Raw genomic sequence first — 26,320 nt, forward strand, 5'->3', positions numbered from 1 at the left:
TGTGAATCTTTAATGATTGCACTGCACTTTTAGAACACAAAGTTCTAAATATTATTTACACTAAAAAAAAAGTAAGCATTTCAGTAAACTTTGTGTCCTCCTCCCCTTCCCTTATTTGGAACAGGGTGAAAGAAAAAGATTGATTTGCCTTTTGAAGCATTAATTATATTTTAACATTAATCTAGCATTTGCAGCCACTATTTCCCATATGTTATGAAGCTATGTGGGGGTCTTCTCTCACCTATCTTTTCGCATGTCCCATAAAGAAGTTAAAACGTTACGCAGATAGTGGCTTTATCTAAGAGAACAGTTGCATGTGCAAATCATCCATGTATTTAAGAGCAAGTGCTCTTAAGAGTTGAATACATTGGTAAATGCACAAGGATAAAATTTCAAACACAAAATTTAAGACAAATACAGAACTTCATTAGCCCAATTTTATAGTTTGCTCAAATCTGGTAGTACCTCCTACCCTCTCAAAGATTAATAGTTAAGTGCAGTAGTGAGGCCTCAAGTAGTATTTAAAATAATGTTTTTTATAATATACGACAAATATAAATACTAATCTATAATTGTTAAAATACATGAAGTACTTACTGTGGCTTTTTTTTTTTAATTTGTTCACTTTCTCACTAATTCATGGTATTTAGCAATGCAAATTGCAAAATGGTTCCCACAGTCATTAATAAGAATTCATGACGTTCTTCTGTACTTGCCCCCCAAAAGTATTTAATATGTAAAAGAAAACACTTAGATGCTGTACATTAGTTTTATTCTATACACAGTGACCGTCAATAAAAAGCTGATGTAGTATAAAATAATGAGGAAAAACAAAGCAGTCAATTACAGTACACTTTCATATATAAAACTGTATGAAAAATATTTCTAGTAATTTGGTCTCATAACAATATACATTTATTTTAAAAGTAGAAACAAATTTTGAATATGAGAAATATCATTGTTTTAAGTTTCAGTTTCTCATTTAGTTTCCATGCCAGCTTTCTTTTTAGTTGCAGTTTAAAAAGAGAAACAGACTTTCATTAATTTAATTTGTTTTGCATATAGATAAAGAAAAAACTCAAAGGTCAAGATGAAACTGAAAAAAGTGTCAAACTACAGTACATAGACCCTTCAAGCCAAAGGAATGTGTATGACAAGGTAACTAATGACATGTATGTGTATTACATGGTAAGATTAATGGGATCATGCATGTAAACTTTTAAGGAAAGAATGCTAAATATTAAGACATGTTTATTGAAAGCAAGCCAAAGTACATCACAATAGTATCACTATTTTATCAAACAGAACCCTGTTACCATACCAGACCCTGTTACCACTACCAGGGAAGTGTTCTCCTGCTATTTCCAGTCACATTCAAATGTGTCAAATTCAAATGTGTCAAATGTGTCACATTCAAATCACATACCCATTACTCACTGAATTTGAGTTCTCTCTCTTCCCAATGCAATACACATCCTTAATGTTACTGACTGTTTTGCTTTAATTAAAACAAACTAATATTTTAAACCATTAAGTAAGGGTTACATTTCAAAAGAATTGTGTGGGGTTTTAGCTGTCACTCCCATTGACTTTAAGAAGAGTCATGTGGCTAAAACCTCATGCAATGCTTCCAAATGTTAAGATAGCTGATGAATATATTTCACTGCATTATCACAGCCTAATGTCTTTTGCTAGTATGAGATGACGGGAAGCTGGTTGCGTAACAGAAAGTCATCATTGCCTGCCTATTCCAAAAACCTTTGATTTAGGACCTGTGCTTTTTTCACAAATGCTTTCAACCTCACTATAACGTTGTATGGAAGGTTTTCCAGTCACCAGCAACTAAGTAGTAAAATTATACGTACACACATGGTATAGAAATTATTCTCCCAAATGTAACGGAATACAAACTTATATCAAAACATTTGAAGTACAGTAAATCCAATTCTCTCCTCCAACACGCCACTCCCTTTTAAAAAATTAATAAGGGAGGGGCACATTATTTGGAAGGTTAGAATTAGGCTCATTACATTGGCTTAAAAATCTCTGCTTTTTACATTTTCAATATGACATTTTTTAGTGTTTTATAGAACACATTAAACAGACATGTATGCTAACTGATTTGATTTTTCACCTGAATTCTTAGTTGAAATGAGTTCAAAATTTCAATTGTGTGCAATTCTATCTTATAGCACATAATATTCAATTAAGATATCTGAAAACATTTACTATGCATCTCAACTCCCATTTAACAAAACAAAATGATCCATAAGAAGAAAACTTTTAGACAGTCCATTCAAGTACCATAATTATGTGTAAAATCCGTTTATCTCTAAAAACCCCAGAGACTGCCAGAAGGGCAATATATGAATAATTAGGGCAACTGGTGATGCAAGTCCCAACCAAAATGTATTGCTATTATAAAGTAAACATAAAAGTCAATATACTCATATGGGTAAAGCTATCAACAAATTTCTAACACTTTCTAGACACCATTTTGATGGTGAGTAACAGGTATTAATGTTAAATCAAATTCCCAAATAAAATATTAGAAAAAATTATAAAAATATAGTTAACATTTGTAGCATATAATTCTCTATATTCACTCTAACATGCACACATCTTACAAAATGCCTTAAAATTATTAGCTGTAGAAATATGGATTACTACACAACATATGAATGACAGTCTTGATGTGCATCCCCAATCCATTTGCATTTGATCTTCAAGGTGTTTTTCTTCAGGGTTATAGCTATATAGTCTGGCAAGTAAACCCCAATATGAAACCCAACAGTACTAATCTGATCCCAAATTCCACATGTATGCAAGTGCTCTCAAACGTTTCTGTTCTTCATGTCCCTATTAACCCCTGAAGAAGAGCTGGTGAGTATGTGAACAGTAACTAATAAGCCAAGTAGAAAATCTCATCAATCCAGTCCAGTAGAATTAACCCGTGGCAGAAAAGAAAATGGGTTCTTACTGTCTCATCTCACAGCAACTTTTTAAACAGTATCAAGTTTTCTTCAAGTAAGAAAAATTGTTATAATTTTGTGATTAAGTTAAAAATGTAGCATGTGATCTGGTTAAGAAATGACATCATGGATGTCACTGTTAGGTCTCTGCCGTATAGTCAACGGAGGTAGCGGCTTTCCATAGAAATCTACATAAAAAACATACCAGAAGAAAAACCTGTTAGAATCGAATTCACATAATCTTTTTCAAAAGGACAGATAATTCTGTTGAATTCTTGCTGCTTTAACAATCAGGCAGACCACAATTTTAGGGCCAGATCCTGCAAACAATTACTACCCTATGTAGCATTTACTAATGCTAGTAGTACTATTGATTTAAATGAGGTTAATCACATTATTAAGCATTCTACCCAATAAAAAGTAGGACCGACCATTTAGAAAAATATCCAAACACAGCACCGTTGAATACTGCAGGCATATACAGGCCTGACTAAGTCTAGCAATTATGCAACTGCAAAATCATGGACAGGGACACCTCTTCTAGTAAAGAAAATTAGGCCTAATTTTTAAAAAATGACCAGTGATTTTGGGCATCTGACTTCAAACACCTTAACAGTGCCGGATTTTCAGAAAGTACTGAATGGCCACTCTCTGAAAATCCAGTATTCTAATGGTGCTCAATTTGGGCAGCCAGACATTAAGGTATCCAAAATCACTAATTACTTTGGAAAATGTAGGCCTCAATCTTTAATTTTGACACTACAGCAGAGGGTGTGTGTGTAGGCCTCAATCTTTAATTTTGACACTACAGCAGAGGGGTGTGTGTGTGTGTGTGGTGTTTATTTCTGCTTCTTGGTCTAAACATCGCCAATAAAAATAACTTCATAAACATGTGCTGCTATTACCAAGTTCATTTTTCATTTTCTGACCATATTGACATAGGACCACAACTCACATAGATATGCTAGAATGATCAGATGACTTGATTGGATGACCTAAAATTATGGCAAATTATAGGTATGCCATGTTGCTCTGGTAAGATATAAATATTCCATATGAATTAAAAATGGCAGTTATTTTATGCTTGATTATTATGTTTCCTTGCTCGTATCACTTCTATTATAGGGTATTCATGTTTACAGTGTCCAGGCTAAAAATCACTCATCTTGGTTGTTCTTTTGCTCAAAATCTCCAAGTCATTGTACAATACATATTAAGAAATCAGTACTTTGGAGTAAGTCTACTAATGGATTGTAAGAGTAACTTGGAAACAATAACAAAAAAAAAATCAATATATGGTGGTTAAGTTACATGGTTAGGCTTTATTTTGTTCCTGAAGGAACTGAGCAGTTCCTCCAAGGAAAGAGGAAGATGCATACACCAGATCTTCTGGTCTCAGCTATGTAAAGTCCTGGAAACATGCTGAACACTGCACATTCTGAAGAATACAGAACTGAATAGATAACACCACTTAAATTAATAATAAAAATTGAGAATAATAATTCATAGGTGACAGAAATTGGCAAGCGCTACCCAGACCTTGCAAGAAGAAGGTATCAAAATTAGAATTGCTGATGTGGTCAAAATGGCATTGCTCCTCAATGTTTGCTGTTTTCAACTGTGCCGTTTAATGAATTACATACATAAAATTTGATAGAATTTGACTGAAAACTCTTCTTTTATTCTCCTCTAAGTGAGTATGTGTCCAAAAGTCTGAAACCACCTATATTTTAGTTCTTATAACAATCATGCTAGCCCTCTGAATCGGATATTGTAATAATTTTTAGCCATCAGTGCAATGAGTTTGCTGCCAGCAATGGGTTTTCAGGTGCGAAAATTTGATTCCCAGCACCAAGTTACAAGCATGACAAAACAAGGAAAGAGATCCTGCCTTACATAAACAGTTATTTTTACAAACTTGCATGCGAATTAGTACATGCAAAATATTAAAAATAAAATAAAGTGTCAAGAATGGTTGGTAACAAGAAACAGGTGGAAAACAGGAAAATGTACAAGCAACATTTTGATCCCTTTGAATCTCAGTTTCAATAATATTGACAATCGAACTGTAAATCTTAAACCAATTATATCTTGCCATTGCAAATTTTCAGATTTTTTTTAAACTCACAACGTTGAATATATATTCCAATTCACATTAAAAATATATGCTTTACAAAAGTTTTTATCTATAAATGTAATGACCTGTGATGAAATAGTTTTGAGTGTCTAGAACTAACAAAAGCAAGCAAATTCAGGTCTTACTCCATAAGCACATGTATACATGTCAGCAAGATCAGGGTTTTATTTTTCCCCATAGTACTTAGAATAAGATCGCTTACTGAAGACTAGTTTTACACTGATGTAAATTCATTGAGTTACTCCCATTTTACAGCAGAGGTGAGAAGAGAATCAGGAGCACAACACTGACAGAACCATTCTGAATCCTAACAGGGTAAATGAAAGCTTTTGAGAGGCTTCTGTTACAGTCATCCTCTCACTAAGTAACTAAAAAGGAATTTTAAGAAGATTGGGTTTGGAGGGCAATTTAAGCTACTGCAGCTAAAACAGTTGATGATTTATGCAAATACATCCTTCATCAGGAATAACGTGACATTCATTTACAAGTGTTGTGCTACAGTCACTTGCATAGTTGGCAAAGTTTCAATCTTTAGTTAAAATAATTGCTTGAAGTTTCATACAACTGGCTATACTACCAGTTGGCTCTGCCTAAACATCCTGCATACAACTCTCCACAAAGAATGATGGAAGAATGATAAGATTCAGATCCTAAATAACCTGATCATCATGTTTACTGTATGTTACTACAGTAAGTCAACAGTGTTAAGAAAAAAATTTATTCTCTGATAACACTCAAACAGCATTATAACCAGAGCCTTGCAGGTTTCTTTTACTGCATGGTACACAGTACTGATATTTAGATCTCTCTATATTGCCATCACTGTACTATGTGTCTACTACACATCTAGAAATAGTCCAACATTTTTAAAAAGACAGATACAAATATTTCAAATTACTCTCCTATTCTTACTAACACAGAGTCACACAAAAGTGAATAGGAATACTAAAGAGAGCACCTGTGGTATTTCATGAGCATAGACAGAAACTAAAGCCACAGAAGTCACATTTAAGGGGATGGAGGCTTTAGATTCCCATATGATGTGCTTGCTTTATTGACCTATCAAATATTTTTATACTACATTCTTTGCAAGTGACTTGGGTAAAAAAACATGTTATAAAGTTATGACTGTGCATGAGTACGAGATGCTGTTTGAAGTTTAACAAATTGGTTATTTTCAGTGGCTTTTTTCTTGGCTAAAAGGCCCCAGAACTACTCTAAGGGCTTGTCTACATTACCCGGAGGATTGACGGGCAATCCAGCAGGGGGTCGATTTATCGTGTCTAGTCTAAATGTGATAAATCAACCGCCGAGCGCTCTCCCGTTGACTCTGGTACTCCACCAGAGTGAGAGGCGCAGGCGGAGTCAACGGGGGAGCATCAGCTGTTGACCACCCACAGTGAAGACACTGCGGTAAGTAGATCTAAGTACATCGACTTCAGCTACGTTGTTCACGTAGCTGAAGTTGCGTAATTTAGATCAACCCCCCCACCACAACCCCAGCGGAGACCAAGCCTGAATAGAGCACCTGCAAAAGAATTCTCTCAACCTACAGTAATTGTAGTTCTTTGAGATATTGCAGTTTGTGTGGATCCCACTGTAGGTGTGCATGTACCCCATGTGCATGAGATGGGATTATTTGAATAGCAGTGTCTGTTGCCTCCTTGTACTCTTATGAGAGGACATAAATGGTGCAGCACCTGCAACTCTCCCCAGTTCCCTTGCAATTCAAAGCTTGGGCTAGCTCAAGACTGTGAAAAGCAGGGATGAGAGCAGGTTGTGAGATCCATACTGATTACATCATCCTAAAGGAACTTGCAGTAACTGTCTGTTAAGTAACCTTTCTTCTTTGAGTTTGTGTCAGTGCAGATCACACTGCAGGTGACTGGCATGCTGTATTCCCTCAGGATGGTGGACATGAAGAGTTTCAACCATATCAGTTCAACAGCAACTGTAGTACTGCTCTCCCAACCTTTCCACCTGATCTAGCTGCTGACTACAAGGCACAGTGTTTGACAAAGGAGGTTACTTGTCGCTGCCATACAGATCTCTGATATTGGCACACTTGTGAAGCAAGTGGTGGACTGTTGCTTATGCTCCGGTTTAGCATGCTTTGCAGTTTGTTGGGAGAAGTATAACATCCAACTGGGAACACAGCTTCATTGCAATATCCTTCATTACCTGCAACATGGCCTTTAGAAAACCCTGGCTGTGACTAGATATAGACAGTGTGACAGTCTGAATAGCTCAGTCCTGGAAACATAATAAAGTAAACTCCTGAATACCTCTAGTGTATGTAATTTCTTTTCTCCCCGTTCAGTATGGCTTTGGGAAGAAAACTGGAATGTTGATTGCTTAAGGTGGTCTCAGAATTTCAACTAAGGAAGGAACTTATGGGGGGAGGGCAGAGGTATCAGCACCACCTTTTCGCTATGGAATGTTGTATGGATAGAATCAGCCATATGTGCTTGAAGCTCCCTCGCTCGTCTAGGTGAAGTGAGAACCACTAGGAAGACAGTATTCAGAGCAAAGTGATGCAAGAAGCATTCTGAGAGAGAATAAAATGGAAACTCCAAGAGCCTCAGGAGGACTATACTGAGGTCCCAGGCAGGGGGTAGGTTTTCTGACCTATGAGTAAGTATGTAATAACACTTCGAGTAACTTAAGTATTGAAGAAGGATGAGGAAGGGAAGTAGGTAGGGGGGGAGATATAGAAATGGATGGGATAGCCATGGGCAATGATGTTCAACACCTACTTGTCTGAAGCGATATCAGACCAAGCCCGATGGAACAGGCAATGTGGCTTCTTAAGATGGCTGCTGTCTCCTGATCATTTCTGATGTGGTTCCTGACATTCTTGTCAAATCTGCTGTTTAGCTGCTAGGGTGAGGGGGGCAATGGAGGAGGCAAATGATCTCAAGTATTGCAATGGTTTCTGCGGTGGGTAGACCCGATATCTACCCTAAAAACAGGGGTGAGCCTGCTCTCTCTCTGTCCAGGCTGATATTTGTAGGGCTTCCTAGAGGGGGTAGTGTATAAATCCCTGGGTGGCCCTTAAATTTTTCAAAGACTGGAGTGCTTTGTCCATTCCCTCCCTGAAGAGCTCATTCCCTCGAGCAGGAGGTCCTATATGGTGTCTTGGACCTCCTTTGGTATTTCAGATGTCAAGAGCCGTGGTCACAACTGTGGCCATATCAGAGGCATCTATGGCTGCCCACAGAGCTGTTCTAGAAACTGTTTTTGCATGTCAGGAAATTACATCTGGCAAACAACTCGTCTTAGTTTGCCACACAGTGTTGCAGTCAAGCAGATGAGCAGACTTTGCACCCATAAAGGTCCAGTTTTTGTGGGTGTTTGTTCTTGGGCTTGCCTTTGTTGAGTTTTGACTTTTCCGCCTCTGATGTTGGTGATCTGGGTAGTGATGTCACAAGGGAGCCTGTGTCCTCCTCTTCCTGGAAGTACAAGAGGGAAAGCTGCTGTGAGACACCTGAGATGGCAGGTCCCATTCAGGCCACCGTGGTCAGAGCAACATGTTATACAGGTACTGGCCAGCTGCTGCTGTCGGCCCAATGCCACTCATACCTCCTTTGCAGGAGTGCACTGAGAGAGGGATCTCTGGTACAAGCTGTAGGGTTGGCTCTCAGAAAGTAAAGGAGAAGCATCTCTGCTCAACATCATGGAGCAGGCGTAAATCAGCGATGGTGAAGAAGAGTAAGACCCTTCAAATGACAGTGCCATGAAGTAAGGGCTCAGATCCAATTCTGGTGCTGGGTACTACCCTGATACAAATGATGTCCCCAGAGGGGATCTCAACAGTTGAGAAAGCATACATAGGGCTTGTAATCGGCAGGGTGGTTGGTGCTGGTGCCTTCATTGATGCTAGTTTACTGCATTTTGTTCCTTCCTCAGACGCTTTGACCTTGGAGGAGTGAAGATGCTTCTCCTCCCTATGGGATGGTGTCTTCTGATGCTCAGAGCTGTGTTTGAGCTCCACTTTCTTTTGGTCTCACCGCTCTGTTGGTGCACCAGTACTGGCTCCAATGACGCCACTGTCTGAGCCAGAGACGCCACTGCCAAAGATGGGGTTGTCAACCCTGGTGTCAATGTAGTGGTGACTGGTACTGAAGGACTTGGTCAATGTCAACGTAACCAGTGCCAATTTTGGCATCATCTTTCCTGCCATTCTTTCATTACTGGACTCTCTGTGATATTACTCCTGAGTACATTCTGCACCAAAAAAATAAAAATTCTGTGTACAATATTTTAAAATTCTGCAAAATTCTGCACATTTAATGTGTCAAATAAACGTGGAGGCTCCAGCATGGCACTGAGGAGCACAAGCCACTGGCTGCACAGAGATGGGAGATCACTATGCAGCTTTCCACCACCCCTCCCTCTCCCCCCAGGACATGGACTCAGCAGTGAGGCTGCACCCAACCCTGACACAGCACAAGGACCGGGCCTGCCTCCGAACCACCCCAAGGCCCTGCCCCTATGTGCCAGGTGCGCAAGGTGTGGTCAGGCAAGCTCGGCCTGGCAGGATCCAAGTGTGGAGGGGCTTAGTGTGGGGGCATTCAAGTGTGGGTGAAGAGAGTTCTGTATGGGGCAATCTGGCTGCAGGCAGCTCAGAGGTGGATCCGGGTGCAGGACGGGATCTGGATGCACTGGGGTTTGTTCAGGGGTTCTGGGTGCAAGGGTAATGGGACTCTGCAGGGGAGTCCAGGTGAAGGTGGTTGGAGCTCAGTGAGGGTCTGGGGGTGGGGGAGATAGAGTTTGGCAGGGGGTCTCAGTGTGGAGGTTCAGATACTGGGAGGAGTGGGGCTCAGAGGTGGGGAATCAGGTGCAGCTAGTTGGGGCTTGGTGGGGTGGAGATCCGGGTGCGGGTGACTTAGCAGGGTAGTCCAGGTGCAGGGGGAGTGGTGCTCAGCATGGGAGGTTCTGGACAGTGATCCTTCCCCCTGCAGCTGAGGAGCGATGGGTACAGGAAGCAGGGGCAGTTTGCAGACCTTCCTGCAGCCTGGGGAGAAATCTAGGGGTGGGTCTGACCCAACTCTGGATGCTGTTCAGGGGAAGAGGAAGTTCTGTCCAGCCCAGCTGGGACTACCAACTGAGCGCAGGGCAGGAGACACCAGCCGGGTCTTCCCCAGTCCAGCCTCCTGCCTCACAGTGATTTACCATTCTGCTGGCTGCCCTGGGCACCCAAAACATACTGCTGGAGAGGGCTGCATGACCACTCTTGTGGCTTCCCTTTGCTTCACCATCAGAAAGTCATTTTTCTGCAGGAAAGCAAAGAAATCTGAAGGGGACATGAATTCTGTGCATGCGCAGTGGTGCAAAATTCCCCCAGGAGTATGATATGGTGTCCACTCAACAGAGCACTACCTAATGATGACTCTTTCAATTGCTCTTTGGAGGTGGTCATCTCCTCTGCCTCATGGATTGCTCAAGTAGGTGTAGCTTCAGTCATGCATCCCTAGACTTGAGAGTCCTTGGGGAGAAGCATTTGGATACTGAACACCTATCAGGAATATGTTTCTCCCCCAGACAGAATAGACATCAACTATGCCTATGAAAACAGGGATGAATCCGTCACAGGTTGGGAAGGGATTAAACTCTGAAGGTCTGGAGTCTGCCATGAGAGTGCGGTTAGTGCAAAGTGCGCCTCACCGCAAGGTACAGAGGATAGGGCTGGATGGTAGCTTTTTTAAAAAAAATGTTCAATGACGGCAGCATGAAAATTAAGATTTCTTCACAAAGTTGGTTGAAAAGAAATGATTTAAAAGTCTCTAAGAAAAGTAGTGCATTGAACATTCACCAGGTTCCACCTTGCTGCCATAGGCAATAAGAAGGAACCGAAGGACGGTCACAGCCATTCCGCCTTTTATGCCCTAGCATGGGAGTACGAGGCAGCACAGGGAGCATGGTAGCCCCAACAGACACTGTTAACCAAAAACCATGTGATCTCATGCACCGGAATGCCTAAAGTGGGATTCACACTAACATACTCAAAGAAGAACTTCAGTTTTTAAACTTCAGCAAATATTATATATAGCTGGGGACAAAAGGACCTGAAATCACAAAACACACTGGATTTCACCGCTCTAGGATTTAAAAACTTGTTTCACAGAGTTAATTACTGGGAAAATTTTGCACTAGTTAAATAAATCCCTGAGAACAAGGGTAAACAATGTTTTTGCACTTGCTTAGATCCAAACTCTCATGGTCTTCAATGGATACCTCCAGTCAATAGGAGTTCCGCTCAGAGCATCTTTCATTCAAGGATCTCAAAGTGGTTTTAAAGTATTATCACAATTTTACAGATGGGAAAACTGAGGAATCCAGAGGTTAGGTGACTTGTCAAAGGTCACACACAGCCAGTGGCAGAGCTGGGAGTAGAACCTCGGTAACTTGATTTCCAGTCCCATAATCTAGCCACAAACCATAAAGTCTCACTTATGAGCAAATCAGATGTAAGCAAAGAATATGACCCCTTCCCTTCCCTCCCTACCTCTTTTCTGGCTTTTCTTTCTCTCTTTCTTCTCTTTAAACTCCTTAAAAGAAGAGTAAGATTGTTTTATGATTAAGATTTGATTAATATAAACTACAGATTACTTTTATTGCACATAACAGTGTCTCCTGTAGAAAGTCAATTTTTTCTTTTAAAATCTAATTTCACTTGTATCCATTTGATCAGAATTTGAAAAAACACTAACATGTAAGAAAAATAACGTACGCTATAAAAGCCTCTGTATGGCACTGGGAACAAGCTGTAATACCAGACAATATACAAAACATCTCTTGCAGGGTCTGCCATAAAAGGAGATGTTTTATGCAAACAAACAATACTGAAATTATTTCTGCCTTAAATAGATATTTAAATTGATATTAGAATTAAGAGAAATAATAATTCAGATCAAGGAGGAAAAGTTAAAACCAGGAATCTCCTACATTTTAATACAAGTTACTAAGCTTAATCCTCCCAGCATTTGCAGTTTACAGGGACTTTTTCAATTACAATGTAATCTATCTAATTCAAAGGTGCACAGATGCCTTTAATTTTCATTCTGGCAATAAAATGTATCCAGATCTATGCCACAGTACACATGGATGAGGCCCATAATATGTTGCTTTTTTTTTTTTTTTAAATTAAACGCAGTGCTTTGTTTTAAAATATTTTGGAACTATCAAATTATAGTTCCTCACATTCAGGATATTGCCAATACATTTGGAAAATTGAAATGTATACTTGATTTACTTCTAAGTTTTAAAAAAGTTTTAAACTACTATGAAGTAAAAAAAAAAAAGTGTTTGATTTTGAAATGTTTAGGGATGGGCCCTGTTACTGCAGTATTATATGGCATATCATAATAGGTAGGTGCGTGCTATTGTACAAACATCCTCAAATGATTCATGACACCACATGCTGCTTTGAATTCCTATTGGGGGAAAAGGAAATAAAGAGAACACACATTAAAAAAAGGAACTGAAAATCAAAAAGATGCTTTTAACAAGCAAAGGGTTAGTTTTTGGTTGAAGGTATTAAAGAAATAAAAAGGTGAAGAATGGAATGAATGTATAAGAGAACAATAAATAGTGTTTTTTTTTAAAAAAAATTACCAGTATGACGGGTTTCACCAAGAGGTTCAAGTTTTCGAAGTCTATTAACTTTGGGGGTTCCCCAGCCAACTAAAGAAAAACAAACACATTAAAAAACGTACCACTCTGTCAAAATATTTGGCTCTGAAGAAAAGATGGGAGGGAGGGAGGGGGAATCTTTCTCCTCAGGAGACAAGAAAGTATCAGGGAGTAGGGAAAGGAATACTTTATACTTGGTGTATTAGTGAATCCACTGAAAACAAAATATTTAAAATGTAATATAAAAAGCAGTGAAAAATATCTTAATATTTTAGAGAGTTGCACTTATTGAATTTTCTTGCACTTTTGTTAATGCAAAAGACAAAACACTTTCCATGTTTCCCCAGCTTTACACTTTCAATCTAATACTAACTGCATACACTGTAAGAGATTCCATCAATAGATGTAGATACTGAAAAAGTTACCCAATTAAAAGCTGGAAGAACAGTGTACTTCAATCAGATAGGACAAGCAGATCATCCTGAAAATCAGGACACTAACCATTTGTAAGACAAGATGTCTAAATCATCTCAAATATTTTTGTACCTGCCTGTTAATTGCTGTAGGTACCATCAGTATTTTTTTTTCCTGTCATAAAAGTAATGTTCAAGTTATACCAAGGTGCATGATTTCCAAGATCTGTGAGGAGTTCAGAAGATTAAGTTTTCTACTGGCAGGTTTACATATTAATAATCAGATTTTTCTTACTCAGCACATTATGAGCTTTCTTGGAAGGATGTCATTGGGCCTTCTTTTGGCTTTCTGGAAAGCAAGCGATTGTGTGTTTTCTCCAGCTGTTCCTATTGAAGAAGCTCACAATATGACGAGCAAGAAATCAGAATGGTCACACATTACATTAAGTAATATTAACAATTTATAAAGGGTTATTATTGATATATGTAATTATACCAAATAAATTACATCTAAATGGGGAATTATTGAAGCATAGCTATATATTACTCTTCTACAGCCATGCTGGTCTATTTTCTCAGCCCCTAACTAGGAGCAAATATACCCTGCAGGTTAGCTTGCCCTCATGAGTTGAGAGACTTAGGAAAAGCGTACTGACAGAATGATAGCGCTCAACAGCCTCGTACAAGTGGGGATCTACATTGACAATTCTCAAAAGAAACTAATCAAACTATGATGGCATAATCCTGTGTGAAAACTGTTTCTCTGCATATTTAAAAAGCCAAGTCTTTTAAGGGCCCAGCTTTCATGAAGTGGCACACTTATTACCACAGGGTATTTAACTCACCTGGTGGAAGAGGTGGAGGTGGGGTCGGATTTTTGGGAACAGCTTCCTCTGCACTGACTGGTTCCACCCTGTGACTCCTTTTTAACTTCAGTTTCTTTGTTTTCTTTTTACTGGTATCTACAACAAATGGAAAGAAAACAGTTCATGGATCACACATTTATTGTTAAGAATGAACTTTACGATACTGTACAGATGTGTCCTTTTGATGACTATAAGTGTTGGGATGGACTGCTCTAAGTATTTTCATTCTGTATGCAATGAAGAGCAGTCCTGACATGATATATAACCAACACAACTGACTTTTAAACCTTATTACTGTAAATAATCAAGTATGTACATGTAAGATCCAAAGTTTGTCTTTAGGGGATATGTGAGTACAACTCATTGATATTAATGCAAGGTGTGGTATGGATTTGAAGGTACTGGTAAAAATGGGTCAATTGTAACTGGATAAGACTGATGAATACACTAATTCTTGGTTGAATTATGACATTACTCTGTACAGTAACATAATTGTGCATTTGTATCCTTCAGTTATTTGTGTTATGGCATGCACAAAGTCATACAGACACAAGGAAGAGTTGGGTGAAAAATAAGAATCAAATTAAATATAAACAGTGGTAGTTAAGACAGTAAGTGGCTATATTCATATTGGAGTGATCACCTGAATCAAGGCATTCCGAGGTTTGTTGGTCACCCTCTTCTTCACGCTCCAATTGCTGTGCGAATGCAGATTTGTATGTTTCTATCAGTCTATAATCATTTGTTTTTTGGCTACAGCTGCTGGTTAGGCTCTGTGTGTCCATTTGTTCCTGCTCTGCTTTAGGTTTCAAGGCAATGGCATTTTTTTCAGTCTCCATCCTCTGCCTCTTCTCTTTTTCAATTCTTTTTTCATTCTAGCAAAAGTAGTACAAGACATCATTTTAACAATATTTAGTGTCAGAGACTGCTCTAAAAAGATAGGAATAGCATCCTAAACACGGGGGGGTGGGGGGTAAGACACTGATAGACCATTTTTTAAAAAAATTCTCATGTGTAGCGTAATTAACAAGTTTCAAGAATGTGCAAAAGAGGAAATAAAACCCCAAGTTTCACAAGATGTTGCTCAAGATTTAACCTAGAAAAACGAAAAACTAAAAGCTCTAGAAGTGATCTTTAGATTTCTGAGTGGTAACCAGTTTAGGGAGGAATGGCTGCATACAGCTTCATGGCCTAAATGTGTTTTCATTCTTGTTACTTTTTTTAAATGCCATGCGAGAAAAAGATACAAGTACAAACAGTGTCAATACCCCGAGCCAGAGAATTAAAAAAACCTTTTAATAACTCCTTCAATTTCTATTGGTTTATTTTGTTTTGAAAAACACACACCTTTTGAAATACCTTGCAAATCACCATTTTGTCTTGGTGAAACACGGATTACGTAATGCAGACTTGATAGAGTATCTGCTCTATAAATTTCACATAATCTGCAGCACTTGTAGCACTCTCCTTCTCCCCCCGCCCCACAGATGTACGGTACTGTAGGATCCTGTGAAATCTGTTATTGTGCACATAGCTGACTTTACAGGATATGATCGTGTGGATGCTCGTACTGGAGAGTAGGACCAAGCCTTGATTATTTACATTTATCAGAGCTCAGTATTTTTTCTATAAGCACAATATCTTAAATTTGAAAAATATGGTACACTAACTATGAATCTGATGACTATTTGAATTAAAAAGAAGTATCTGAAGAAAAATATGTATACAGTTTTAATGTTTCATAACTAACATACCATTCCAACAGCTCTAAACCAACCAAAAATACTGTATTATGCCGCAAGTCTGTACGGTTAAGTAAGGCAGGAGGACCCTATATGACTGGCCACATGGTTGAAACAACTCCCATAAAGCCAAAATAAAACCCCACTTTTGCAACAAAAATTAAAAAAAGAGTGAATAAAGCTGATTCCAATTAAATGCGTAACCAAAAATGGCTGCTTCTGAACATTGCAACAGTTTATTCCGAAGATTCTGCAGTAAACTGCATGGCAAACATTTTTCTTAAACTGGTACTAAGATATTTCTTTATTGTTGGATTACCAATACAACTTCACAGCATACAAAAAACAGTTACTAACCTTTCACAACTTGTTCTCTGAGATGTGTTGCTCATGCCCATTCCACGTTAGGTGACTCACAAGCAGTACCCCAGGAAGTGGGCTCAGAGTTCATGGACACTCTTCTGTAACTGCCTTGGGCCTGCTGGGTAATGCTGTAGTGGGATGTGAAGGTATGCACCAACGACCAGGTTGCAACTCTGCAGATGTCCTGAATTTGGACCTGCGCGAGACATGCTGCTGATGAAGCCTGGGCTTGTGTGGAGTGAGCGGTTAAGGAGGACTGAGGCAGGACATTCTCCTGCTCATAGCAAGCCCAAATACAGGCAGTTATCCAGGACAAGATCCTCTGGGCGAACACAGGAAGCCCCCCTCTCATCCTTTCCGCTACTGCTACGAAGAGTTGTGTAGACTTGCGGAAGGGTTTTGTCCTTCTCAATATAAAAAGCAAGGGCATGTCTAACGTCCGAGTGAAGCTGCCGTTCCTCAGAGTTCTTGTTATGTTTCTGGAAGAGACTGGTAGGAAAATGGCTTGCTTGTTATGGAATTGTGACACCACCTTTGGTAGGAAAGCCAGATTGGGGCACAGCTGGACCTTAAATAACACAGTGTAGTAAGGCAATTCTGACATAAAGACCTTGATTTCAGAGACCCTTCTGGCTGAGATGATCGCCACTAGGAAGGCGACCTTCCAAGAGAGAAGTAGCAGGTGGCACGATGCTAACGGCTTAAAGGTGAGACCTGTGAGTCTTGACAGAACCAGGTTTAAGTTCCATGTGGAGGTTGGCTCACGGACCTGAGGGGACAGCCTCTCCATCCCCTTGAAAATCCATATTGTCATCTCCTGGGAAAACACTAACCTGCTGTTCACTGGAGGGTGGAATGCTGAGATGGCTGCTAAGTGTACCTTGATAGATATGAGAGCCAGGCCCTGCTGCTTTAAGTGGAGCAAACAGACCAAGATAGACTGGAGAGAAGATTGAGATGGAGAGAGAGTGCATTGAGAAGCCCAAATCGAGAAACACTTCCACTTACCCAGGTAGGTAGCCTTGGTATAAGGCTGTCTACTACCTAGAAAGATCTGCTGGACCTGTTCTGAGCAAGCCTGTTCTTCTGGGTTCAGCCATGCAGCATCCATGCAGTTGGGTGCAAGGAGGCGAGGTTTGGGGATGCAACCTGCTATGATCTTGTGAAATTAGGCCTGGATCGAGTGCGAGCGAGAGTGGGGTTGCTACCGACAGGTCCAGGAGCGTGCCAAACTAGTGTTGATATGGCCATGCCAGGGCTATCAGAATAACTCTCACCTTGTCCCGTTTGATTTTTAGGGGGACCTTGTGAACCAAGGAGATCGGGGGAAAGGCATAAAATAGGAGATCTGTCCATGGGTGGAGGAAAGCATCGGAGACGGAGACTGGGCTGTGCCCGCGCAGCAAACAAAACTGATGGCACTTCCTGTTCTGCCTGGTAGTAACCAGGTCCACCTGGGGAGGCCCCCACCTTTGGAAGATGAACCTGGTGAAAGGAACTGCTGAGGTGATCCACCAATACATTCTGGGCTCCCGGGATATGTGACACCTCAAGATGAACGGAGTGCTTTGCACAGAAGTCCCACAGATGGATGGCTTCCTGACGCGGGGCCAGAGATCAAGCCCCACCCTGCTTGTTGATGTAAAACATGGCCACAGTATTGTCTGTCAGAACTTGCACCATCTCACCTGAGATCTGGGGAAGGAACACTTGGCATGCTAAACGTACTGCCCTGAGCTCCCTGACATTTATGTGCAGGGAGAGTTCCTCTTGGGACCAGAGGCCCTGAGTTCGGCTCCCCATCCTAAGACCGACACATCCAAGATTGAAGTACATGCTGCCACGTGCCTCAATAGCTTGAAGCAAACCTGAGCTGTCATGATTGGGTGGACGTTAACATTGGATATCTGGTCTGACATGGCTTGAATCAGGCCTCCAGCAGAAAGGCTCTGGCTTAGGTTGAGTCGAGCACCACCCTAATAAATGTTATTCTCTAAACTGAGAAAAGAGTTGACTTCTGCTCGTTTATCAGCACGCCCAGCGATCGGAAGGTGGCTCGGACCGTGCTGACACTGTTCTGTACTTAAGCCTGCTACCAACCTTTGATCAGCCAGTCAAGGTACGGATAGAGCTGGACGCCTCATCGTCTGACGAAGGCTGCTACTATCGCCATACATTTCATGAAAACCCAGGGGGCTACCAATAGGCTGAAGGGAACAGCGGTGAATTGGTAGTGGTATTGACCAACTATAAAGCTGAGAAATCTTCTGTGGCCAAAGAAGATAGAAATGTGAAAGTATGCGTCCTTTAAGTCGAGGGTGATGTACCAGTTTCCTGGATTCAGGGATGGAATGATGGAAGCCAGGGAGACCATGCGGAACCTCAGTTTCTGTTGAGGTGATGCAAGTCCAAGATGGGCCAGAAGCCCCCTTTGGCCTTTAGGATTAGAAAATACCAGGAGTAAAACTCCCTCCCTCTCAAGTCTTGTGGAACCTCCTCCAAAGTCTTCAAAGGGGAGGTTCTGGATGGACTGTTGGACCTAGTGAGGAAGCCCAGAGGACTGGAGTCAAGAATAACGCCTCATGGTGACAGTGAAGGCCATTATCCTAGCTGCTGAGTCGGTAGCATCCAGACCCTCCTGGAGAGAGGTCCTGGCCACATTCCTACCCTGCTCCATGAGGGCAGTGAACTCCTGCCTTAAATCTTGGGGTAAGGAGTCCTTAAATTAGCCAAGGAGTCTGATAGATTATAATCATATCTCTCCATCAAAGCTTGCTGGTTGGAGATATGCAGTTGAAGGGTACCATCGAATAAACCTTTTTTCCCCAAAAAGGTCCATTCTCTTAGCGTCTTTTTGTTTGGGGGTTGCACTCGACTGGCCCTGCCTGTCCCTATTTGCTGCAGTCACCACCAGAGACCCCGAGGAGGAAAGAGTCTGAGTACATGTACTTGAATCAGTTCGCTGAGCATAATACTTTTTCTCTGCCCTCTTTGAGGTGGGGGCAGAGAAGGAGTTTGCCACAGGGACTTGACTGGTCCCATTACTGCCTCATTGATGGGTAAGGCCACTTTGGAGGGAGCTGCTGCCACCAGGATATCAATAAGGCTGTGTGATGCCTCTGAGCTGCTCAAATTTCGAGACCCAGGCCACAGCTATCTGATACAGAAGTTCTGATGGGCCCTGAAGTCATCCTGTGGAAGCAGGCTACTGGGTCACGGGACAGCCTCGCCTTGGGAGGATGAGGAGGTAGCTTGCATCAGAGGGGCTCCTTCCTCTTCCTCAAGTATGTTCACCTAAGCCAACTCCTGAACATTGGTATCGGGGTCAGTATCGCAGTCGGGGTCCGGTGCCGAGTGGGAAGGAGCAGTAGTCCATCTCTTGGAAACCACCCATAGGAGCGATCGGAGGTAGGACCTGGTACTGGGGAAAACCCTCAGGGATTCCAGTAAGGCTATGGCATAGGCCAGTGGCCCATTGGTCAGGTGCTGGCAGGGGGACTGGAACGGAAGTCCAGTGGCAGATAGGCTGGGTACTGGTGATGGGCTTTAGGTTGCACATAAGGTCATCTTGACACCAGGATCAGGGATGGCTTTCCCTTAGAGGGTGCCAGGGGGCCAAGTGCCGGGAAGAATCCTGACACTTTTGTTCCCTCCTACTTCTGGTCACTGGAACTGACAGATGTCCCACTGAAAAGCCCCCGGGGTCTATGGATCGGTCAGACCACTGGTATCACGGTGGCTTCCAGGTGTCAGCGGAGGGTCCCACACTGGACTCAATGCTCTAGGTTTCAGAGTAGCAGCCATGTTAGTCTCTATTCGCAAAAAGAAAAGGAGTACTTGTGGCACCTTAGAGACTAACAAATTAAAAGTACTCCTTTTCTTAATGCTCTAGGTGGAGTCAATGGTGCCATCACAGGACCAGGAGAGGAAGAGTAGCCCGGCATGGGTTTCACTGTGCTGCCTTCCTCCGCTTGTCTTTTTTCTGCACCAGTGAGCACTTTGTCGGTGAATTGCCTTTTCTGCTTCTTCCTTGACACTGGAGATGGTGAACGGTACTGGGAAGAGCTCAGTGCCAGAGTGCTTCAGGCTGATGCCAGTGTGCTCGGTGCTCAATCCATGAGGGCAGCTTCTATTTGGATAGCCGTCAGCCTAATGTCTCTGTCTTTTTTAGTGCAGGGTCTGAAGTTCTGACACATCTGGCACTTGTCTTTCAAGTGAGTCTCCCGCAAGCACTTCAAGCAGCTGGAGCGTGGGTTACTCACAGGGACAGGTTTGCCACAGAAGGTACAAGGCTTGAAGCCTGGGCACAGGGGCATGCCCAGCCCTTGGGGCGAAAGAGTCCCAGGAACTATATATTTACACTATGTACACTAACACTAATTACAAAAACTATATACACTGAACTATGATAACTAAGAATGAAGTTAGAGTCCAAAAATCACTGAGAAGAAAGCCTTGCCAGAGCAAGTGGGGTCATTCCAGCAACCATCATGGGCGGTAAGTAGTAAATGAGAGGGTACGTGGCTGGCAGTGCCCCTTATAGCGACGCATAAGCATGCGGCTGCAGAAGGTGCTAGAGCCGGCCTGACAGATACCACTGAGGGAAAAATCTCCAGCAACAATGCATGTGGCATGCACACAGGTAACATGGAATGGACATGAACAAACACTCAAAGAAGAAACCAAGATTCTCATGATGAAAGCTATCAATGTGTATGCAACTTTATAGATGAACAAAACTCTCAAGAGCCCAGATTTGTATCATTAGTCAGATACTCTGTTAACTGTAGGTCCAATATGATTGATATTTCTAAATATTCGTACCTCAGTGATTACAGTAGATATTGGCTGGAAGGGGTTGCTAGAAATTGGCTCAGAGTCAACCTCCTTAGGTACATTTCTTCCTTCACATTCACTTTCTTTTCTCTCCCTTTGTTCTCTATTTTTTTGGTTAAAAAACAGAAGAATTTTGAAGCAATAGAATCAGAAATATTAGAACACTTATTAGGTCATCTAATTCATCCCCAAACTCATGCTAGATTCTTTTTTTTAGGTTAGCTTAGAACTTCATCATTTTGGAGTACAGTATTCAAAACACAAAAATAGACTGTAAAAAAACAAAGATTGAAAACTAACTCCATAAAATCAATTATTTAGCTCTAAATGGCCTGGGGCCAGGCTACCTGAAACTGCCTCCCTCCTCACAACATACTGCCACAGTTATGATCAGCAGAGCTACAGGCTGATTCCCCTCTACAAGCTACAGACAGGGCTGCTAGCAGGATGTTCTGAACAATGGCTCTGGAATGTCCTCTGATCCCTGCTGTGCTTTAGCCCATATTTGTCCATTTTCACTGCAACCTTTCTACAGGGCCCACTTGTTTCCTCGGGGCTTTGACATGAGTTCAGGAAGAATGAGATATTGGCCAGTACATTGGGGTGTTATCTGTATTTAGAGCAGTTGCTTGGTAGAAGGGGCCTGTACTACATTAAATCCTTACAATTTATCTAGCACTGCTTTTCCTTGGATTTCCTACATACCAAGGTAAATGGTGGACTGCTTCTGATAGCTCAGCATTGGTACTACAACACTACATTTCACAGAAGTCCTTTATGGTTAATTCTAACTGGCTAATTAAACCTTGCATGAGAACTTTGGTTGTTTGTTTACTTAAATTTATAATCACTTGAACAGCGCACACCCAAGGCAATGCCTGAGAATAGGTGTAGTGCTGATTAAAACTGATGTGAATAAATTCTCTGGCTGATGCATTCTGAAGTAACTGCACTTAGAGGGAACTCTTGGGGAGACCTGTCTGAATGGAACTGCAGTAATCAATCTGGGAAGTTGTTAAAGTATAGATTGAAACAGAATTCCACCTGAGTTATTAATACGTACAAATATCTCATGACAAGAGATTTATCTGATGCAAATAGCCAAATGAAAATTCCATAACTGTTAAATCTGAACCCACAACTGCTGTCAGAAATAGCAAAGTCTACAGTTGGGAGGATGCGTCACCATCCCTGCCCATCCTGGTTAATAGCTATTGATGGACCTATCCTCCATGAACTTCTCTAGTTCTTTTTTGAACTCTGTTACAGTCTTGGCCTTCACAACACCCTCTAGCAAGGAGTTCCACAGGTTGACTATGCGTTGTATGAAGAATTACTTCCTTTTGTTTGTTTTAAACCTGCTGCCTATTAATTTCATATGGTGGCCCCTAGTTCTTGTGTTATGAGGAGTAAATAACACTTCCTTATTTACTTTCTCCACACCAGTCATGATTTTATAGACCTCTAGCATATCCCCCCTTAGTCATCTCTTTTCCAAGCTGAAAAGTCTTATTAATCTCTCCTCATATGGCAGCCGTTCCATACGCCTTATTTTTGTTGCCCTTTTCTGAACCCTTTCCAATTACAATACATCTTTTTTGAGATGGGGCAACCACATCTGCATGCAGTATTCAAGATGTAATCGAACCATGGATTTATATAAAGCCAAGATGATATTTTCTGTCTTATTATCTCTCTCTTTCTTAATGATTCCCAACGTTCTGTTAACTTTTTTGACTGCTGCTACACATTGAGTGGATGTTTTCAGAGAATTCTCCACAACAAATCGTTAACATGACTGTTTTACTCATGGAACCCCTCCATGTGGAGGAAAGAAAGCCAAGGAAGGTAGAATACCTTTCTTCTCGTATCTTCCTTACTCGTTCAGCTCGTTCTCGCTTCTCTTGTTCCTCATATGCTTTTTGCTCTGTTGTGTCTTTTTGTATGCGCTCATTTAAGGTATCAAAATCTTTTGCTATAGTATGTAGCAGCCAATACAGACCTTTTCTTATAGATTTGTCAATTTTTTTCCCATAGCCCATGACAGCTGAGCAAGGCTCCTGTAAATTTAATAGAGAAAGTAAAGGGGAAAAAGAATAATTATATCTCTGATCACATTCCTAAATTATCTCTGATCACATTCCTAAATTATAAACAATGAAGTCTTAGCAAATGGTTAGTAAGTATTCAAAATATTGTTTCAGCTAAAGCACTACACATTTAAAATATCTTGTAAATTTAAGAGATTTTCTGCCAACATGTAAATCATGAGTTTTATCCAAATTCCTTATTTCCAGTCCCACTCTAGTAACAGTAGAATCTCTAGAGTCAATAAAAAAAGATGGGCACACAATTCCCCTGTCCCACTCACAAGTACCATGAGAATCCAACCATATTCTTCTCACAACAGCATTACTTTATGAGTAGTCTAAATTATGCATTCCATCTTTTCCTTACAAATCCAAATATAGCAACTTCAGAAGTGGATCCATTCTCTAATGACTGATTGACCCTTAAGCCTTCCTCTGCATAACAGCTAAACTGTTCGTGCTACTTTAAAAATGAAAGAAAAAAGTTGCCCATTAATTGTTTTCAGAATACAGTAGTTAATTCTCCTGCAATTATACCACCAACCAAATGTTCATGCCTTTGATACACGATATTTTTATTATACATAAAGCACCAAAACTGTGCATGGAATTTATAAACAACTTACAGAAGAAAATAATATTACCTGCTAAGGACCTACCACACCACAATCCCAGTTTGGCTCTATCATTATATGCTCCTGCACTCTAGAGAGCTGTGTTCACTTTCCTAGGTTTAAATCAGCATGCTGTTTACCAGTGAAAGCTGCAGCATCTGATGGTAGAGCCAAATCACTGAGAAAATCAACAGGTAGCACCATCATATGCTCTGACTTGGTTTCCCTCATTAGCTGTTTACAGGGCTTTCTGCAGCATGGCAGTAACTAACCCCAAAGTCTCATAGAGACTATATCTGGATATAGGAAGTGACAGTATTTTCAAATTAATAGATACTATAATGGTAAATACATTAAATGTAATTGGAGGTTACAAATCACTTGCTTGTTGGTAGGATATCTGCAAGTTTCATTGTGAGTTTTCTTTAAATCGTTTTTTTTTCTGCATAATAAAATGAATGAGGTTGGAAACTGTCAATACTCTGAGCAAAGGGGAAAAACACTGTGCCCCAAGACGAGCATGATTTTTATAAGGTATGAAGATGCTCTTGACTGACCATATCGAGTTGCACAGAAGTCAATCTTTTATTAGGAAGTGAAAACGACTAAGTAGTGTGTTTTGTAAAAAAGACAAATAAGACCTACCACACTTAGCTTCCATAATACATTCTTTGACTCACGAAGGACCAATACATACCTGACAAGTACGTCAGTGTTCTTCGTTCCTAAATTATTTTTATCTAAGACAGAGCTGAGAGCTCTGTGCGTTTTGAGAAAAAAAACTCTTTGGAAAAGTTTATTGAGAAAACACTTCTTAATTCCTATCTTGGCACGGCATATATTAGAAAACTAGGGCACGTCTTTCACAGAAACTTGTGACATACTACTACAGTTGAGCAAGAGGAAACAAGTTAGCTTCCTGGTTCTGTTAGAGATAATGGGATGTAGGAGGAGACATTTCCCTATAGGAATCCATAATGTTAAATACTTTAGCGAGAGTTTTAAATGGAGACATTAAGGGCCTGATTTTCAGAAATGCTGAGCACCTGCAGCTCTTACTGACCTCAGTGAGTGCTACGGGCCCTCAGTACTTCTGAAAAAACAGGCACTGTATCGTTTCAGGATATCGTGCGCCCAGCCCATGCTCTCAGTGGCTCCCGACTGCAGCTCTGGGTGGAGGGCACAGGCAGGTTCCATTGCAGGGAAGGGGCTAAGTTCCCTCTAAGCTGCGCAGCCAGCTATAAAGGGCCACGCAGGTGGGGAGAGGAGCCCCTCCCCTGGCCTAGCCCAGAACAGCCCCACCGAAGCTGCTGTGGCTGGGGAGAGGTGCCTATCACCTGGCTCCAGGTTGCTGTGGCAAGAAAGGGCTTTGGGGGAGTCCTCTCTCCCTGCTGCAGCCCCAGGGGGCCTGTATCCCAAACCCCTCATCCCCAGCCCCACCCCAGCCAGAGCCCTCACCCCGTCCCCTGCACTGCAACCCTCTCCCTCAGCCCTGACCTCCCCCTCCCACATTCTGAACCCCAGGACCCCACCCCCAACACCTCCATATTGGTGCACATAAAATTCATTCCACACATGGACCTAAAATATTAGAGGGAACACTGGAAAGGGGCACGGAGAACAGAAAAAAGTTGGGGGACCACTGGCTTAGACCACTTTAGAGTATTGAGAAAGACATTACAGTAGTTTTTCAGATATTTACAAAACATTTTGTTAATGCTTTTAGAGAAAGTGTCCTTGTTATAGGTATTCCTCCAGAAATGGTCTCTAACATGCGTACAGACTTGTGAACAGTCAAGGCTTGTGCTGCCTTAGAAGTTTCCTAAAGACTCTGTTTTTCTTTGCTTTCTTATGCTCCAAATATAGAGTGCAAACCATCTATCTCAGGGGTAGGCAAACTACGGCCCATCAGGGCTCTGGATCCAGCCCACGGGATTGCCACCCCCGTGGTGCCACAGCGCCCGCGCCACTTCCATTGGCCGAGAACAGGGAATCGCAGCCAATGGGAGCTTAGGGGGAGGTACCCGCAGTCGAGGGGAGCGCATGGAGGCCCAAGGGGCTGCAGGGACATGGTGCTGTCTGCTTCTGAGAACGGCGCAGGGCCAGGGAGCCTGCTTAAGCCCCGCTGCATGCCGCTGCTACCCTGGAGCCGCTCAAGGTAAGCAGTGCCGCACTTGGCTGGAGCCCACACCCCAAACCCCTCCTGCACCCCAAACTCCAACCCACTGCCCTGAGCCCCCTGCCGCATCCCAGACCCCTCTTGAACCCCAACCCCCTGCCCTGAGCCCCCTCATACATCCCTCCTCCGCCCAAACCCCTTGCCCTGAGCCTCTTCCTGCACACCGCACTCCCTCCCGCAACCCTACTCCCTGACCCAGCCCTACATTCATGGCCCTGCATGCAATTCCCCCACCCAGATGTGGCCCTCGGACCAAAAAGTTTGCCCACCCCTGAGCTATATAGTAAGATATAGCCAGTTCTCCCACAATACTGTCAAAGTTCTACAAATGAAAAAGCCTGCACCAGAGAGAACAGTGAGAGGCTACGCTCATTTCATGACTCTGGAGAGCAGTCAAATTAAAACAGGCATTTTACATTTAATCATAGATTTCACAGTCGTCACCTCTAACTGAAAGGAGTAAGGGTCTAGGA

At 41.7% G+C, this 26,320-nt stretch overlaps 2 protein-coding genes across 13 annotated transcripts in view; both read right to left on the reverse strand.

Moving 5' to 3' along the window:
- Window positions 1–1,420: 1,420 nt before the first annotated feature.
- The window catches only part of ARL13B (ADP ribosylation factor like GTPase 13B), an 83,130-nt gene continuing 58,230 nt past the window's right edge, over window positions 1,421–26,320 (reverse strand). For 4 of the 12 annotated variants that reach the window (XM_038408016.2, XM_038407998.2, XM_043510216.1 and 1 more), the window contains 6 exons: window positions 22,822–23,024; window positions 20,953–21,067; window positions 14,667–14,898; window positions 14,003–14,119; window positions 12,727–12,795; window positions 1,421–3,160 (listed from right to left, as the gene is read on the reverse strand). In XM_038408016.2, coding sequence (XP_038263944.1) covers window positions 3,084–3,160; window positions 12,727–12,795; window positions 14,003–14,119; window positions 14,667–14,898; window positions 20,953–21,067; window positions 22,822–23,024 — 813 coding nt within the window. In that variant the 3' untranslated portion in view covers window positions 1,421–3,083. Of the gene's footprint in view, window positions 3,161–11,617; window positions 11,661–12,725; window positions 13,384–13,452; window positions 13,557–14,002; window positions 14,120–14,666; window positions 14,899–20,952; window positions 21,068–22,821; window positions 23,025–26,320 lie in introns of those variants that run through there. The other 8 variants (XR_006279743.1, XR_006279739.1, XR_006279736.1 and 5 more) reach the window with 8 other exon arrangements.
- LOC122459219 lies at window positions 15,600–19,909 on the reverse strand. The gene is made up of 2 exons (XM_043510242.1): window positions 16,925–19,909; window positions 15,600–16,873 (listed from the first exon to the last, which is right to left on the reverse strand). The coding sequence occupies exons 1-2, from the start codon at window positions 17,237–17,239 to the stop codon at window positions 16,154–16,156; spliced, it is 1,035 nt and encodes a 344-aa protein (XP_043366177.1). The 5' UTR covers window positions 17,240–19,909; the 3' UTR covers window positions 15,600–16,153.

The sequence above is a fragment of the Dermochelys coriacea genome, chromosome 1 (genome assembly GCF_009764565.3).
Source record: "Dermochelys coriacea isolate rDerCor1 chromosome 1, rDerCor1.pri.v4, whole genome shotgun sequence".
Taxonomy (NCBI): domain Eukaryota; kingdom Metazoa; phylum Chordata; order Testudines; family Dermochelyidae; genus Dermochelys; species Dermochelys coriacea.

Excerpts from the sequence above, each read along its gene's own strand:
- LOC122459219 (XM_043510242.1), bottom strand. The coding sequence starts at position 17,239 with ATGGATGCTGCATGGCTGAACCCAGAAGAACAGGCTTGCTCAGAACAG. Across the intron at positions 16,874-16,924 it reads AGATGACAATATGGATTTTC|AACTTAAACCTGGTTCTGTC; the intron begins AAGGGGATGGAG and ends ACCTCCACATGG.